The 17899-nt window shown below is 39.2% G+C and overlaps 1 protein-coding gene across 24 annotated transcripts in view; it reads left to right on the forward strand.

Moving 5' to 3' along the window:
- Positions 1 to 439: 439 nt before the first annotated feature.
- Positions 440 to 17899, forward strand: part of SGIP1 (SH3GL interacting endocytic adaptor 1) — a 215062-nt gene continuing 197602 nt past the window's right edge. For 18 of the 24 annotated variants that reach the window (XR_002523955.2, XR_002523954.2, XR_002523953.2 and 15 more), the window contains exon 1: positions 803 to 1210. Coding sequence is in view for 21 of the 24 variants with exons in the window: in XM_021942593.2 (XP_021798285.1) it covers positions 1201 to 1210 (10 nt within the window). In the remaining 3 variants the exon portion in view is untranslated. Of the gene's footprint in view, positions 732 to 802; positions 1211 to 17899 lie in introns of those variants that run through there. The other 6 variants (XM_021942573.2, XM_009210204.4, XM_009210216.4 and 3 more) reach the window with 3 other exon arrangements.

Raw genomic sequence — 17899 nt, forward strand, 5'->3', positions numbered from 1 at the left:
AAGCGAGGCAGCTCCCGTGTGAGCTTGGCAGGGAGGACGCGGTGGCGGCGGGACTCGAACTCAGTCGTCGAAGGGCGCCCCGCAGGGTCCCGTCTGTAGCCCGGACGGCGTGCCCAGGTTGGAGTGGGAGGGAGCCGGCGTGCACAGCTGTCTTTGGTCGGGCTCAGGCTTCCGCTCCCTGCCTGCTCCCCTTTCCAGCCTCCCGCCCCAGAAATGATCTCAAGCGTTGCCAGTTTGATTCCAGAGCCCCACTCGGGTGGGTTCTTTTGTTTCTTTGTTTTAATGACAGTTCCCAGCCCTTCGGCATGTCATGCGCAATTAATTCCCTGGCTCTCACGAAGGCAGCTGGGGTGAAATTTCTTCTGCATCATCCTTTTGGGGATAATTGTTTATGATGTGACGTCAGTCGGATTGATTTTTCTCTCTTGAATGAAGGGTGGGAGGGGAGAAAGAGAGACGGAGAGAGAGAGGCGCACAGATGTGCACGGAGGCCACCGACACTGACATTTGGAATTCCTTCAGGGTAAAAGGACACCGGAATGGGAGCTTAAAAGTGTATTGCTAAGACTTCAGGCTGCACGGAATTGTTAAGTTTTTCTTAAAAAAAAAAAAAAAGAAAGAAAAAGAAAAGAACCCCCTCCGCAGCAAGCCACTTAGGTGCTCCTTTCACGCCAGAGTCCCCTGTTAAGGTGGCAGCCCTTGGAATTAATCTCGGGCACCCAGCCGCTGCTGTAAGCTTAAGGAGACGACGAGGAGGGGCGGGGGAAGTGCGTCACCAGGTGGGGAAGGGGCTGTGTATTTGGTGACAAACGGGAGGCGATGGGGGTGGAGGGGAATGGGGACGGGAAATAGGTTCTGTGTGCTCTCCGGGGGTATTGTGTCAGGAGATGCAGGCTGGCTACCATGTGACGCGGTCCAAAGCTGAAGGGATTGGCCGAGGCAGCGCAGGCGGTGCAGCTCGGCCGGCTTGCCGTTCCTCTCCCTTTCTCTCAGCATCTTCCTGGTAGCCTGCCTGTAGGTGAAGCAGCACCAGCAGCATCCATGGCCTGTCTTTTGGGTTAACACTTATCTCCTTTGGCTTCGGCAGCGGACGCAATAGACCTCAGCAGCGGCGTGGTGAGGACTTAGCTGGGACCTGGAATCGTATCCTCCTGTGTTTTTTCAGACTCCTTGGAAATTAAGGAATGCAATTCTGCCACCATGATGGAAGGTAGGATGCTTTCGGCTGTGGTTGACTGGCTTCAAGCAAGGTTTGGGCGGAACAGCGTTAAAGAATATGTGCAGCCAGTGTATGTGGCGGTTCTAGAACCTGGTTGCCAAGGTTTTGCAAGCAGAAATGCTGCAGTTTGCTTGCAGTGGATCTGGGCTCAGACTAATGGAATCAAACCACAGGGCTGCTGCCTAGCTCAGAACCTACAGAGCTCCCAGCTCCTTTGAGAGAGAAAAGCCTAAAGTGTTTGCAGGGAGCTGAGATGGAGCTAGGAAAGAGCTTGCAAGCAAATAAGTTGGGCAAGAAGATAAGGTTTTCTGTTCTGGGTTCCTGGGACTACACTGATTAAACATTTACAATGGAAACTTGTTTTCTGAAATTGACATTAGACAGGAGAGGTCATGAACAGAGTTATCCATACAGACATTTTCAGTGAACTGTTTAAAAATTATAAAAATTCTTACAAGGTATTTTTATCTCTGCAGTTTACATCATATTATTGGGATAGGAGGGCAGCAAATTTGGTCCATAAACTGTAGTTGTATGAGAATGTAATTGCAACAGAATGAAAAATATAAGGAAAATACCCGGGCCTCTTGCCTCCTGATTCGGGGTCTTATTAGGTTAAAAAAGAATTTTATGCTCCCTAAATGCTTTCCATGTCCAGTGGTTTTTAGCCAAGCATCAAATGATTATTTGCTGATGATCTTTTTGTATATTCAATATTGAGTGTAAGGAGGAACTTTCCCTGGGGAGATGCTATTTAAACTATATTTTATTCTACTAAATTACCCTTCCCAACCTGAAACTGTGACAGCCAAGATTGTCTCAAAAAAGCAGCAAGCTGATCAGGAAAGAAGCAAGCAGCTCTATGCAGGCTTTGATTTTCTGTTTTCACACTATAGGATGGTGCAAAACTCCTGGCCTTTCCTAAGATGACAGGCAGAAATTTGTCCCCAGCCTGGATTTCACAATGCAGAATTGAGTGCATAATGGGTCTCAAATCAGCCATGAAAATGGCAGAGAGGCCACCTCTTAAGCCAAGGTTTGTCCTACGGATTTTAACTATTGCTTAGAAATTTACCAAAATGGAATAAGAAGAGGATGGTTTCTTAAAAACAGCAGTGTAGCCTGTACTTATTTGGCAGAAATGAATTCTTTTTGCTCTCCCTGTCATCATGTCAAACATTGTCAATGTGATTTGGGGGAGTGAAGAATTCTAGAGTCAAAACCCACAGATTTGAGAAGATAGCCTTAAAAGAGAGGTTGGGTATGATTTTGTCATGGAGCTGAGTCTTGTTTGCAAAAGGTTCTCAAGCTAGTCCTTCAAATCCAGGCCTAAATAAATTGAGATTGCTAACACTCTCAGATTAAGTCATTTTCATTAAGTCAAAATGGATTTAATCTTTGAATAGCAAGGCAAGACAAACAGAAAGAGTATTATTTATGCACTTTTCAATTAAAAATTCATGTGGATTATCTTCTTCAGAAAAAAATCTTGCCTGTAGAGGTACTGTATTTCTCCAGCTCAATTTCATATAGCATTTCTTAAAAATGCATCTGCACACATTCTGATTAGATTTCGGTCTTGTATAGAGAATTGGATGCTCTTTCTTTTACTTCTTGCCTTGCAAACCATGGCACTAAAGTATCTTCTTTGAAGGTTGTAACGTTTTTTGATGCTCATTAATGATTCTCCCGGTAATATGGTCTATTGTGCCATCCAAGAATGCCAGTTCAAAGCCCTGTGATAAGCTTATCCAGGCTGCCTAAACCAAAATGAGAACTGCAACAAAGACTTGTTCTGGAGCTGAATTAACACTATTGCTCTGGGTTTGCCAAATTTATCTAATGAAGGATGTTATCTTAGCACTGGTATGAATTAGAGGTTATACTATGGATACAGTTGTCTTTCACCAGATCTTTTGCAAGAGAAATTGGACAGGTGTTCCCACTGGCTTAAATAGCTAAATGAAATTAACATTCATTTCTACCCATAGTTCCTACTTAAATGTTTTTAAGACTTATTATCTTAATAGTTCAGTGACCTTAGAAAGGCAAATAGGAGCTTAACCAAAAATCAATTTTCTATCAGTTGCCTTCCAACTTAGTTGACAGTCTTTTTGGCAATATACATTCATGTTTCCAGTATTGCATGGCAGAATTTCACCTCTGAATTGCTCTTATTCTGAAGGTGTGGTATATAATTATTATTTCCACTTAACTCATCTCTAGAGATTGCCAGGCTCTGTACATCTACCACAATAATGTTGGAAAGATAAGGAACCTCATCAAAGGCACCCTGAAATTGCCATTGCAGCTCTTTGTTGAAACATCAGTAGACTCTGAGAATGTGCCACCAAACATCTAGTTAAAATCATATTTCTTCTCAAGTAGTGTGTCTCACACACACACATAGAGTCATCCACACAAACACATTTCTGGAAAGGAAGAAAACATATATTTGCACTCATGAGTATGTACATTTCTATATTGCTAAAGCGTTTTAGTCTGCTACTCAGAAAAAGCATGGCCATGGCAACTTTTCAAAAGCACTTCTCTACTTTGTGTAAAGCAAGAGTAAACAAATATTCAGCAGAATGGGTCATAGTAAACTACATTTTGTTTGTGTGGAACAGGATATAGGCTCCTTTCATTCAATGTCTATTGGAAATCCATCTTATCATAGATGATAAATGTTACTACCTCCTCAGTGATCCTAATATCATGGAAGTCAACGAAATAATTCCCCAGGGACCACAAGCAGGTGATTAGTAGTTTGTGGCTCCATGGTTCATTTAACATATTTTAATTAAAAAACATATTTTTGAGGGACTTGATTTGTTGCTTCCTGCATACTTATCTTTTGACAGTGGTTGACATTGAGTTGTTTCCTTTCTAAAGAAAGCCACATGATCTGGAGCCTTCTGAAGTATAAATATGAAGGGAAAGATGATGAGCAAAGGGAATTATTAACTAAGGAGTGTACATACTGGCTAAACTTGCAATGAAGTCTATGTGGTTAGGGCAACTATTCAAGGACTATTTTTTTGATATATTATTATTAAAGTTTGAAAATGGCATTCTTTAGCTATCCTTTCTAAGACAACTGGAACTAAGTCAGGGTTTCTTGGGCTATCTGTCTATTTGTGAGGATGTCTAGAAAGTACTTTCCTTGTTCACGTAGGCCTGACTTAGTTCTATATTCAGGCTCTTAGGTGCTATACTAGAAAGATAAGTTTCTAGGTGCCAATGGTTTCATTTTATATGATAATTTAAAAAATTAACAAGCATATATTTTGAAGGGATTACTGTGTTTAATTATAATATTCAGGGTAATATATTTTATTATATTTATTTTATATATTTTATATTTTTAATATATATAAATATTTTATTTTTTAAATATATTTTATTATATTTACTACTCATAAAAACCTGAAAATAAGTATATTGTATATACAATGCTTTTTTCAGTCTTTTTCTACATTTCAAAAGTAAAAATAATGCATCAAGGCAAAAAAATGGTGGAGTGGAATTTGAACCTACATCCATTTAACCACAAAGCTCATGTTTTTGACCCTCTAGGAACCTCTTAGTTTCGCTTTGCCTCAGGTTGGGCATGTTAACCTAATTGAAAAATAGGCCGTAGTGCCTTTGGTTGCATATTCTGTGTCTCTCTGTTTTAAATATGAATATTCACAGAACCATACTCTTTAATTTCTTATTAATGCTTTTTATGTCCAAAAATCATTATTTTAAAAATTTTGCATAATTCAAGAGTAACTGAATTTCTGTTGTTGCAATAAACCTTATAAACACTAAGAACTTCTTTTCCTATTTAGAAACAGAGTTTTACTAAATAACGTTTGGAAAATTCTTTGGTCAGAAAAGAGCAAGACATCTTGAATCTGGAGCTGTTCATTTTATAGTTAGTTAAGAAGTTTTAAAGGGAATGCTTCTAATTTTCCTACTGATTCTCTTCTTTAAATGATGAAATTACTTTAGAAAATCTAAACATGCAGATATAAGATTCTAATATATGTTCCATCACTTGTGTAATTTCTCATCTTCTCCAGTGTTCTGTGTCATAAAGAACCTCTTTAGATGTATATGTTCCCATCCAAGTGTTAGGGGTCAACGTTAAACTTCTAAAAATAATACGGAGTCTTTAAAAAAGTTAAATTAGATAAACCATACTAGAAGGCTCCGGATCATTCTTTCTGTTGGATGTAGCACATACACTATCCATGTTTCAAATAAACAAGGGACAGGAAGTTACCAACTCACAATTTTTGTGTTCCTGAAAGTTTGTTTGTGAGTTGGTTACTTGGAACCTGTTTTCCTGTAGGAATAATGATACAAATAATAGAGTCTCGCACAAGTCCATCAAAGGCTATTAACCCAATATCTAGTTAACATCCCAAATATTTGCTATAAAATGTGTAAAGAACAGTATGGTTCTCATAGTAATTAAATAGAGGAAAATTATGGCATTAAATGTGTTTTTAATTTTGAATGTTGCTGTTTGAAGGAAAGAAGCTTTAATTGGAGGGCAATGAAGAGCTGGAGAGAAAATTTGAAGGTATTTTTGGAATACCATCAAATACTTTAGGTATTTTCAGAAGTTTTAGATACTCATGACACTGGATTTTTCAATTATGCTCAATTTTACTTTCATACTTGTAGCTTACCTTTTCCCAATTCAATTTTATCATACGAACTGCTTTTAAATTATGAGTAAAGTCATGATGTAAACTCACAGACTGGATTAAAAGTGGGAGAGAGAATTTACTGAGATAACTCTAAAGGAGTTAGAAGAGAGAAAAATGAGAAGGGATTATAATGAATTTGGGCTCACATGTCTGAATAAGTCCCATTTGGAGAAATTAACTGAATAAGAAAGAGATCATAGGTAGAATAGAAAAAGCAGGAGCATAGTAAAAGCAGGAAAAAGTTGGGTGAGGCAGAGGTGTTGGGTCTCACAGGTTTGTGTGCTAACTACCAAATGTAGGTATGGGCACACAATGGCAAGCTTTCCATGGGGGAGAGATTGGAGAAGTGCATTTAGACTTGGGAAGCGATGGGCCTCTATTCTTGGAACTTGTATGTTGGTTAACTACATCTGCAAGGTATTAGAAAGATCTGATATTAGAAAGATATTAGGCATCTAGAATTAAATACTTTACATCACACGCCTGCCTTGTTTAAGAAAACTTCTATATCTTCCTATTTCTCTTAAAATCCATAGGCTACAAGACCCTGCATGCTCTGGCCTGCTGTGCCTTTTCAAGCTCATCAAATACTTCACTCACACTGAAAGCCATACTGCTTGCCTTCTGGTGTTTAGAATAAACACTTTCATGCCTCAGGGCTTTTTCCTTGCCTAAAACACTCATTTTGCAGGTCATGGAGTTACCAGTTCTCTTGTGGTCCCAGCAAAACTGTCACCTCCTCAGGCAGCCTTTGCTATCATCCTTGTCATTTCAAACATATATCCTGGGCTACTGAGTCCATCTCAGCCCGCTCTCCCTCCTCAGAGCTGTGTTTATGGCCTGTGGTTGCTTTCAATGCATGGGCTGAATCTCTCACTCAGAGGTAAGCTCCACGAGGGCAGAAATCTGGTCTACCATATTCACCTCTGTATCCTTAGTTCTTGGCACACTATAAATACTTAACATGTTTATTAATTGAATAAGTGAAGAAAACTAGATACAAATGACTCAGATAACTGTATACTATTCATTATTAGGTATTATTTTGGGCATTATGATGGACGTAAGAAAAAAATGCTCAAATATGTATTCTCACTGGAGAAATAAAATCAATAAACATGAGACAATTAGGAAATAAGACAATATTCTGCAGTGATAAATTGTGAGAAACAGATAATATATATTGAAATGTAAAAAAAAAAGGAAATAGTTCATTTTAAAATACGTACTTGAGCTTGAATTGTTTTGGTGATGAGTTCCTAGGAAATGATTTCGTAATGAAAAAAGGCACATTGTAGTACCACCATTCAAAGAATTCCCAGAGTCAGTTTTGTCAATATCCTGGATGCTTTTTTTCTTTTCTCTCTTCCTTTGCCTTCCTTGCATTTCTGCCTTTCCTTTCTCTACTTTTCTCATTCTTGCATCCCACCTTTCCCTTCCTGGGTTCTCATTCCTTTTCTCTGGTTTATGACTAAGCCTGAAAATGGTGGCTTACAAAGCTAGCAGGTTTGACTTGGAATCTGGGAAAGTGTTTTTAAATAAATGAATGAATGTAAATGAGTGCAATGTTGTTCTATGTATTTGTGTGTACAGTGACGATGTCATGGTATATGAGATTTTTCAGATGCAAATTACTCCTGATTAAAGAATTTGTTAATCTTAGGCGCTCAATGTGTTAGCTGATTTTATGCAGTTGGACTTTTTGGTAAAAAGAACATGAACCCAGAAGTCAGACTTGAGTTTGAGTCTAAGTGTTGTGACTGCTTGGCTGTATGCCATGAGAAAGTTACTTTACATTCCTGGGCTCTGTTTCCTTGCAAACAAAATGAGATAATTGATCTGCCATACCTCTAGAACTTCCAGCTTTAACAGTCTCTGGCATTTGCTGAATGATTGGGATTCCTCACATCTACTCGCTCCAAAGTTTGAATTCTAATGATTGACTGCTTTTCCTCTCATCTCAAAATATATTCATCCCCGACACACAAATCATTCAAATGCATTACTATCTGCCTTTTATTAGTTTAATTTTTCTCTGTTTTTATTTTGCATCCACAATTTAGTTTTGCCTCTTTCCTGTACTGGAACACAAAAAGTGCATTTATGGCAACCCTCTTCTGCAACTCCTAGTCTAGAACTGTTTGCTTATTCATCAAATATTCTGTATCGAATGCACACTAGGCATTGTTCTAGGTGCTATAAGCTCAGTAGTGAACAAAACAGATTAAAATGTCTGCCCATGTGGCATTCCTTTTGCAGAAGTCAGTCAGCATGAGCCTATGTGATCCATGGATCAAGTGACAGGTGAGCATTCAGAAGTCTAGCATTCAGATACTGGTTCTGTGAATGTCTTATGACAGTGCCCCTTGGGCTCATGCTTCTCACACACTTAATAAATGAATGAGTATCATGTCCTTGCCTTAGCTCACCATTCCAAACCCAAAGTTGTAGCTGAGAGCTCAGCAACTGCTGTAGGCTTGAACATTTTCACAGAAAGGATGTAAATGCCACGAAAGGGTCATTTCAGGATCAAAATTACACATCTACTCACATGTTTTTTGGTGTATACCAAAAACTTTCATTTTTATTTTTGGTTCATATCCACTTCTGTTATGTGTCAAGACTAGTGTTTTAGGATTTTTGAAAGCCTGTGTGGAGTTACCTATGTTTCTTCTCTTTACAAACAATATAAGGAGGAAAATATTCTGCTCACTTAGGGCATTGTCAAAGATTATGCGACATTTGCACATGCTTAAAAGTTTTAAAAATGCTTTATTCATCAAACAGATACATCTGGAGTGTTTCTGATACCTCAGTTGTTGTACTAGGCACAATGAAAATGACAGCAAAACACAAGGCAACAATACAACCCATCTTCAGAATCATAGAGTCTATTATATGATATCACATTTGCATGTACATATTTTATTCTTGCAATGCCTCTGTGTGGTAGAAAGAATAAGTACAGTAATCCTCCCTTACCTGCAGAGGATTTGTTCCAAGACCCCCAGTAGATGCCTGAAACTACAGATATCACCAAGCCCTATATACACTATGCTTTTTCCTATACATATATATGAGATAAAGTTGATTTATATATATGATTATATATATACACACCTTCACAGGTATCAATCAATAGGTATCAATTTTACCTATGATAATTTTACCTTTATCATAGGTAAAATTAACTTTACCTATGATGAAGTTAGTTTGTAAATTAGGCACAGTAGGAGATTGGCAACAATATCTAATAATAAAATTTAGAACAGGTATAACAGCCTTCTATAATAAAAGTTATGTGAATGTGGTGTCTGTCTCGAAATATTTTGTTATACAGTGCGCACCTCTCTTCTGATGATGTGAGATGTTACAGTGCCTACATGATGAGATGAAATGAAGTGAATGACATATGCATTGTGATGTAGTGCTAGGCTGCCATTGACCTTGAACACAAGCACTGTGATATGCAACAATGTGATGACTGAGACGACTACTAAGTGACTAAGAGCAGGTAGTGTAGACAGCGTGGATACACTGGACAAAGGACTGATTCATGTCCCAGACAGGATGGAGTAGGATGGCACGAGATTTCATTACGCTACTCACAATGGCATGCAATTTAAAACTTATGAATTGGTTATTTCTAAATTTTTTCCTTTAATATTTTCAGACCACAGTTGACTGTGGGTAACTGAACCCACAGAAAATGAAACCTTGGATAAGGAGGAACTTTTGCATTACTATCCTTATTTTAAACAGAAGGAAACTAGGGCCCACCAAGGTTAAGTGACGCTCAAGGTGACCACCTTACTAGTGGCAGAACCAGCACATATCAGCCAGGCTTGACTCCTAGTTAAGTGCTGTTTATTTGTATAATGGCGTAACTGGAAAATCTTACTCATATCTAAAGTGTTTGACCTAGGTCTCTGACTGGCAAGTAAACAGTAGATTGCTTAAGTCTGACTTGATGTTTCAAAAGCCTTCTTCAGAATGAAGCGAGTTAATTTTATTATCAGGTCATGATCTTTCAGAACAGTCATCAACTTGAAGAAGGCCACCTCACACAGAAGGGTTTTATCCCAGTGGGCTCTTTTCAGTAGCTCTCCCTGTTTTTCTACAGTTTTCTGAGGAAGAGGGTCACGATGTGATGTCACTAGTCCAGTAGACTCTAAACTTTCACAACTTACCTTCTACCACACATTTTATCAAAAAGCCTGGTTCCCACCACCAGCAAAAGCCCTTTTTTCCCCCTGAGAAGGACAGCTCAGTGTTCACTGATATTTTATCAAAACTGTGGCTGTTATCATGAAAACATGATAATGTGTACCATCATTTGAAGATTAACCAAATGGGTTCAACCTCATTTTATAGTTGCAGAAACCAAGGCCAAATGAAAAGGCTTACCTAAGGATTTTTATTCTTTCTGTAAGAGGACAAGTCAAAGTTTATTTTAGTAATGATTCCAAAACTGTGAATAGACAAAGACTTGGAGCCCACGGTGTCTTTCACGTTCAAAGGTGCTGAGACTGGCTGGATGACTGCCAAAAGACACAAATGAATGTGTCCCCAGGGTCATCGTTCTACTGAGTACACATACAATGTGACCATTTATAGCTCTCTCCCTTGATTTTCTCAGTGAGTCAGTACAGTGTGGGGGGAAGGGCCAGGACTTGAAGAGGGACTATACCGCCTCTGTGACTGGTGACCTTGAGTGAGTTCTGGAATGGTTGGCCTCAGCTTCCCCATTTGTAAAGGGAGAATAATGCTGGCTACCTACCTCATAGAGTCATTATGAAGAGCAAATGAAATAATAAATATACATCTGAGAGCGTGCTACAGATGCCAGTTTTTTTCTCAGACAGTTTTCTCTCAACCTATATACCCATTATAAAGTTTAATTTATAAATTAGGCACAGTAGGAGATTGGCAATGATAACTAATAATAAAATAGAAGTTTCCATTATTCTATTGGGTGTTACTTGTGGATTTCTTAGCCTCTGGAGGCTAGATATTACTGCTTGCTGTTTTGTTTTTTATGTAGATTATTACTGTACCCTCCTGAAGATAGGCCTTACAGATTTCTTTCTCCTCTTCACCATACCATGAAGTTACAAGCATACTCCATCATCCTTTATTCTCAACATCCATGTGGTCGGCCACCCCTTTCTTGAACATATACAGCATCACTAATCAATCACAGCCATCTTTCCCCCTAGCTGTAGTATCTATCTCAACATCATATTCCAGGAAATTCCTGTGAATTGATTGGAATGGGCACATGAGATGATATTACCTTACATTTCTTACCACAAGCAGTTTCCCAAAGTTGAAATACAGGGAATAAAACTAGAATATAGGCTGGGCGAGGTGGCTCATACCTGTAATTTCAGCCCTTAGGGAGGCCGAGGCAAGTGGATGACTTGAAGCCAGGAGTTACAGACCAGGCTGGCCAACATGGCAAAACCCTGCCTCTACCAAAAATACAAAAAAATTAGCTGGGCATGGTGGTGCGCACCCGTACTCCCAGCTAATCAGGAGGCTCAGGCGGGAGAATCACTTGAACCTTGGAAGTGGAGGTTGCAGTGAGCTGTGATCACATCACTGCACTCCAGCCTGGGCCACAGAGGGATAGTCTGTCTCAAACACAAACAGACAAACATACAAAACCCACTAGAATATAGGTGATCTACCTGTGCACCCACCTTTACAAATGCCCTGAGTGAATCACCAAAAATGACATGTCAAAAATTGCTCACAGCAGCAGCTCTGGTAACAATGGCAGGAAATGGTCTCCAAGCCTGATTGTAGATAGAACCCTACTCCTGTGCTATTGACTGTAACCATTAAGTTTCTCTTAGCCTCCTTGTGCCCTAATTTGAAGAACTATGTCTACCGGGTAGCCAAGCTAGAGTCACTGCTTGGATTCATTCCTGATTCCTCCTTCCTTCCTGTCCTACATCAGTAGGTCCTCAAGAACTATAGATTGTCTTTCCTGAATAGCTCTTGACTTTGTTCTCTCTCTTTCATCCCCTGCTAACACATCTGATCAGACCTTGCTTCTTCCACCTTCCAATGAATCCTCCTCACAGCCACCAAAGACATCAATTTCCTCATCTGCCTTTGATTGTTTCCCACACTTCTAAGATGAAGTCAAAATGCTTTAGTGTGCTGTGCAAAGCTTTCACTCATAGGCTGCCTTCAGCCTTATCGCTCACTGGCCCAGCCAGACAGAGCTCCTTGCCATTCTCTTGCCCTTGAACTTGCCATTCCTTTCCTTCTCTATATGGAAACAGTCTGTTCTGACTTTTCAAGCACTAACTAAAGACTGCCTGCCTTCAGTGAAGCCTTCACATATGCAGCAGGTTGAAAATGAGAGCTCTGGCTTTGGAGTCAGACTGATCCAGCTTAAACCTGTGTGTGTGACCCTAGGGAGCTAGTGAACACGTTTCCTCCTCAGGAAAGTGGATATGATGATAACAGTCTTTCTCATGGGTAATTTAATCATGTAAGGTTGAAAAAATTAAATCAGAAAGTGCACTTGTAGCACTTGGAGTTCTCCAGAGAGACAGAACTGAACAAATATTGTGTGTGTGTGTGTGTGTGTGTGTGTGTGTGTGTGTGTGTGTACATACATACAGAGAGAAAGAGAGAGAGGAGTTTTTAAATAAGGAATTGTCTCACATGGTTGTGGGGACTGGCGTGGCAAGTCCAAAATTTGTAGGGCAGGCTGGCAGGCCAGTAACTCAGGAAAGGGTTAACGGTGCAGTCTTAAGACAAAATGTTAAGCTCCCAATAATCTTAGTTACTATTCTCTTTTAGGCATAGCACATTCTTATACCTGCTTTGTTCCTTGCTAAAAACCAAGGACTATGCCACAGTGGAGATCATATTTTACTCACTTTAGGATTTCCAATGTGTGACATGTGTGTAAATGCTCAATAAATACCCAGTTTTAATCAATGAATCCTGTGTAGGGATCACAAACTTTTGGTGAAAGAGTCAAGTCACCTAGCATATGGTTATTATGAGAATTAAATGAGTTAAAATATGCAAAACATTTAGAAGATTATTTGGTCCATAGTAAAAGCTTATTAAACGTTATTGTCATGTGCACATCAAAGGTCTCAGTAAAGTTCCTGGATGCCAGGCAATACCCTGGATCATGCTTCCTCTGCTCTTCCCAAAGCACCCATCTGCCATGTAGGATCACACTGGCTGAGAGCCACATTCTGGTTCCAGGAGCGTGCAGTTAATATAGTATCTCACACATGTCTGCCTGACTCCTTTAATCATTTCCTCTGATTTTAAGAGGCCAGGTTTCATTGCAGGAAACTTGCAAAATAAGAAGATACGTAGAAGAAAATTAAATTCCCAAATAATCTCATTGTTATGAAAGAACCAACCACTACTACAGTTTGTTGAGTGAAGAACATGAGCTTTGGAGACAGACAACCTGAAGTTGCTTAACCCTTGGTAATCTCATCAGCATCATAATATGTTTCACTCTTCCTCTGTCATCAAATATTTAGGCTTGATTTGTATATTGAGGACAAATTGCTCAGATTAAGGAGTCTCATGGTATGGTATGACTTCTTGGCTCTTATTTAATAAGTTATCCTGATGAGGTGGTGAGAATTCTGCATTGAATTCTAGTCCTGGCATTGCCCCAACCAGTTGAGTGACTTTAGACAAGGCTCTAACATTGGGGAAAGAAAGCAAGGTAGTAAAGAGAAATTGATTTTAATTAGAAAAATTCTGATATCTCCTGGCACCTTTCTTTATTGGTTATGAGGATAAGGCCAAGAATTTGCTAGGTGGGTAAGAACCAATTTGGCATGTCCTTTCTGCAAGTCCTGACTATGTCTATTGGGTTAAGTCATCACCTCTCTGCTTTCCCATCTATAGACTGGTAAATTATATGAGTGTTCCTGAATCTTACTGGGTTGAATATTGAAGCATTAAAATATATGTGAAAGTATTTTGAAAGCTGTAAAATTTTTTATGTAAGTATAATGTAGTATTAGAGCATTATTAGTTTTAGTATCTTGAAAACTCTGGTTTCAACTGAAGAGTTGGGTTAGATATTTTGAAGGCACCAACTCATTTTAAAACTCTATGATGAATCCCTGCTACAGACAACCCCTTTCCCCAATATCCTTAAATTTCCATGTCTACAAATGATTGTTTTTCACTTTTAGATACCAGAAGATAAGCACCTTTCCAAATTTAATGATTTATTTAAATGGGGATGGCTATACGGAATTTTGTTAAACTGAATAAAAATATTGTTACCAATAATGGATACATAGTGGGACAACTTAAAATGCAGTTTAAAGGGTGTTCAACTGACATCTATCTTGTACTAGTTACAAACCCAAATATAGTTCTGTATACAATTTCAGCAAAGTCTAATCCCCTCCTTCTAAATGCCAGATCAAATGATTTCATCTGGATTTCTTCTCTTGAGTTTACTGCTATCTTCTGTCTTCATGGCAGCCCAGTTCAAGTTGGCACAATGAAGAACAGAGCTCGTCACACTCTTGATCAACTTTTGACTAAGACACATAGGAAGTGTTGTAGTGACAGTGCAAGGCGATGAGCTAGCCAGGCATCTAGGTGTGAGACACAGGTGAGCAAGACACATACAGACCTTGCTGTCATGGAACCTGAGTTCAAGTATGAGAACACAAGATTAACAAACCAAATGAATGAACAAGATCATCTCAGATTACATTAAAATCAGTGAAAGAGGCAAAATAGAATCATGTGGTGGAGAATGGGAGGGGTGGTGGTAAAGGCTACTTTCGGTGGTAAGGGAAGGTTTTTCTGAGAAGGGGCACTTGAACTGAGACCCCTATACCTTGTGACCTGTGAAGCTCTGGAACAGCATTTCAGGAGTGAAAACAGCAGGGTGATGTGCCTGGGCCTTGGTGAACTCAAGGATAAGAGGGAAGCCAGCATGGCCGGAGACCAGTGAGGAAGGGAACAGAGGCAGGAGAGAAGAACAGGAGAGTCACATCAGGCAGGGCTTTGTGAGCAGTGGAGGTGGATCTGGAATGGATTCTGAAGCAAGGAAAAGCCACTGGAGAGGATGAAGGAGAAGGTCATGCTTTTTCTTGCATCTTTAGACAATTACTTGTGTTGTCAGATGGACTTTAGTAGCTTCAGATGGCATTATAGCTTTTTTTTTTTTTTTTTTTTTTGAGGAAGTGGAAGAGGGATTGTCTTGAATCTGTGTTTGAGTAATAAATATTCTGATTTTATTTAAATTTTATGTTTATTTGCAGGAAAGCTGATGGAGATTGGAAGGGATGGTGGTGCCCTTCCCCAAGCCACTCATTGGCACCATCACTATTGAGGTCTGTAGGCTCAAAGTGAAGGTTTAATTTAGCTATTGAATAAACTCTTTCTAACCCAAATAGTTCTGGCATTGGGCTTTTTCAAAGACATGCTGACAACTGAAAAAGATGAAGATATTGGAGATCCAAGGGTATCATGCACTTTTTTAATGTACTTATCTTTAAATATCTTTGAAGCACTTCAATTATTTGATAGCTGTTCTGATACTGAATCAGTTAGTTTATTAGTCTGGCTTTCATCACTGAGGCTTTTTCTCTCTAGGCCAGATCAGAAAGATAGAAATACTTAAGAGATCTTACTGTTGACAGAGGTTGACCTCTCCATGCTTCATTTTTCTCTCCAAATGTTTCCATTAAAACCTTTTGTGTCCTCTCTGAATGTCATCTACTGAGATACCTACAGTCCGCCTTAACTAGATTCACCTGTGCGCTTCTCCAATTCTATAGCCCTCTCTTCCTACCTGCAGGTGCCAAAACTTACTATGCCCTAAATTGCATTTTTACCCAAGAGGAAAATATATGCAAGGCTTCCTGTACGTGGGAATTGCTCCCGGACTAGTTTCCTTTGGGACAGGAACAGGCCTCTGGTTTTCTTTTATAATTTCTTACATAATATAGCAGCTAAATGCACAGGCTTGAAAGTTAAAAATTACTTGGATTCAGATCCTGACTCTGAGACTTGCTGGCTATGCGCCCCTGGGCAAGCCTGAGCTTCAAGCTCCTTCCCTCCTTCCTTCCTTCCTTCCTTCCTTCCTTCCTTCCTTCCTTCCTTTCTTCCTTCCTTCCTTCCTTTCTTCCTTCCCTTCCTTTCCCTTCCCTTCCCTTCCTCCTGTCTTCCTTGCTTCCTCTCTTTCTCTTTTTTCTTTTTTTCCTTTTAAACTATCACAAATTACAAGCTTGTCAGCAAGTATTTATTGAGGTTTCAAATATTGTGCTAGGTACTAGATGTACATAGTGAGCAAACCTCATGAAACAGACATTGTGGAGCTTACAGTTTAGTGACAATGACATTAAAATAACACAGATAATTATATGATTATAAGTGAGCAAAGTTATGTGAAGGAAGCATTGAATGGGATTCTTGAAGAGCTTTTTAAATAAGGACCTAACCTTGTAAGTGAGAGTGAGTAAAAGTGGCAAGCATTAAATGACACTATGTGTGTGTAGAGTCAAACATACTTCCTGTTACTTTTACAGTCAGTTGCTCATGTTATCCTTATTATTATACTGTGGTTGGCATTGTTAATATTATCAGCACCCCCATACTTGTGCATATCCTTGATTCAGTAAACTTCCCCAGAACTTGCTACAAGATGATACCAAAATGTCTTCTTACGATATTCTTGGTCACTTGCCTAGATGTGCCCTACATCTGTGCTTCCCGACCCCTGCCAGCTTACCTAGTTTTTGACCAGGTATCTGAGCAGTTTCTAGGGCTACACACTCATATTTTGGTTTCCATCCATACACTGACTCCCCAGAATCTTTAGAAGACCTCTGATCTTACTGCTCCATCTCCTAAATAGGTGTAATCCAAACCTAACATCACAACTGCCCTGTTGCTCCATTGTTCCAGAAGGAAGCAGGAATCTTTTAGGGAATTTTCCAAAAGAAAAGAAGAGTCCCTCCCAGTATCTTTGAGTTCTTTTTAAGAGCTCATTGCTATACCTACTCTGCTCTATAAGCACCTGCTCTGGCTGAATTATGAGCCTGGGAGATATTCCTTCTCATTATTCTTGAGAAAGTCTTTCTTGTTCACTACTGGTAGGCCATAAATCTAATCCTCAGACTTCATCGTTTCTCCACACCAAAGGCTGTGAAATTATGGTTTATTTTTTATTTTTTATATTGTCAGTGCATATGTGTTACGTACACCTATGTATGGCGAACCCTTGATTTTCCTAGCAGATTGGTGAGAGGAAGAGCTCTTAATAGCCAATAGCCCTGAATCACCTCTTCTATTAAAGTTTCTCATAACTGGCTTTAGTTCTCCTTTCCTTTTCTTCCCATTCTCTAATTAGACCTTACCAAAAGATAGTTGCCCTGTAACTTACCAAAACCCAGCTACCCCAGAACAGCCCTAGATCTCTGGATATTGCATAATAAAAAAAGACTGAGAATAACGTTATCCAAGAAGCGTTCCATAATTTCTCTTAACAAGTATATACAGCTGTTACCACTGCCCCTCCCACAAGAGGAGGAAATATTCGAGTCATGTTCAGATTTACTAACATAAAAATAGCTATCATTTCTTGAGCTCCTGCAACATGCCGGAAGTTGTTCCTAAAATATCTATAAACATTTATCTCATTTAACATTCACAAGAATTTCATAAGGTTGGTACTAAGATAATTATTTCTATTACACAGATGAGAAAACTGAAGTTCAGAGAGTTTATGACTTGCCTAAATATTTAGGACTTGAATTCACCTAATGAGATCAGGCATGTTCAAGGTGGTATGACCACAGACTTGAACACTGATCTATCTGATTCTCAAAGTTATATTGTGAAACACTAAGAAATATTGTCTCTTAATTTTTACCTTTGAGGATTTAAACTTACTGTATTCCCATATGGGGCAGAACAATGGCATTCTCCGCACCACAGCAAT

The sequence above is a fragment of the Papio anubis genome, chromosome 1, assembly GCF_008728515.1.
Source record: "Papio anubis isolate 15944 chromosome 1, Panubis1.0, whole genome shotgun sequence".
Classification (NCBI taxonomy): Eukaryota; Metazoa; Chordata; class Mammalia; order Primates; family Cercopithecidae; genus Papio; species Papio anubis.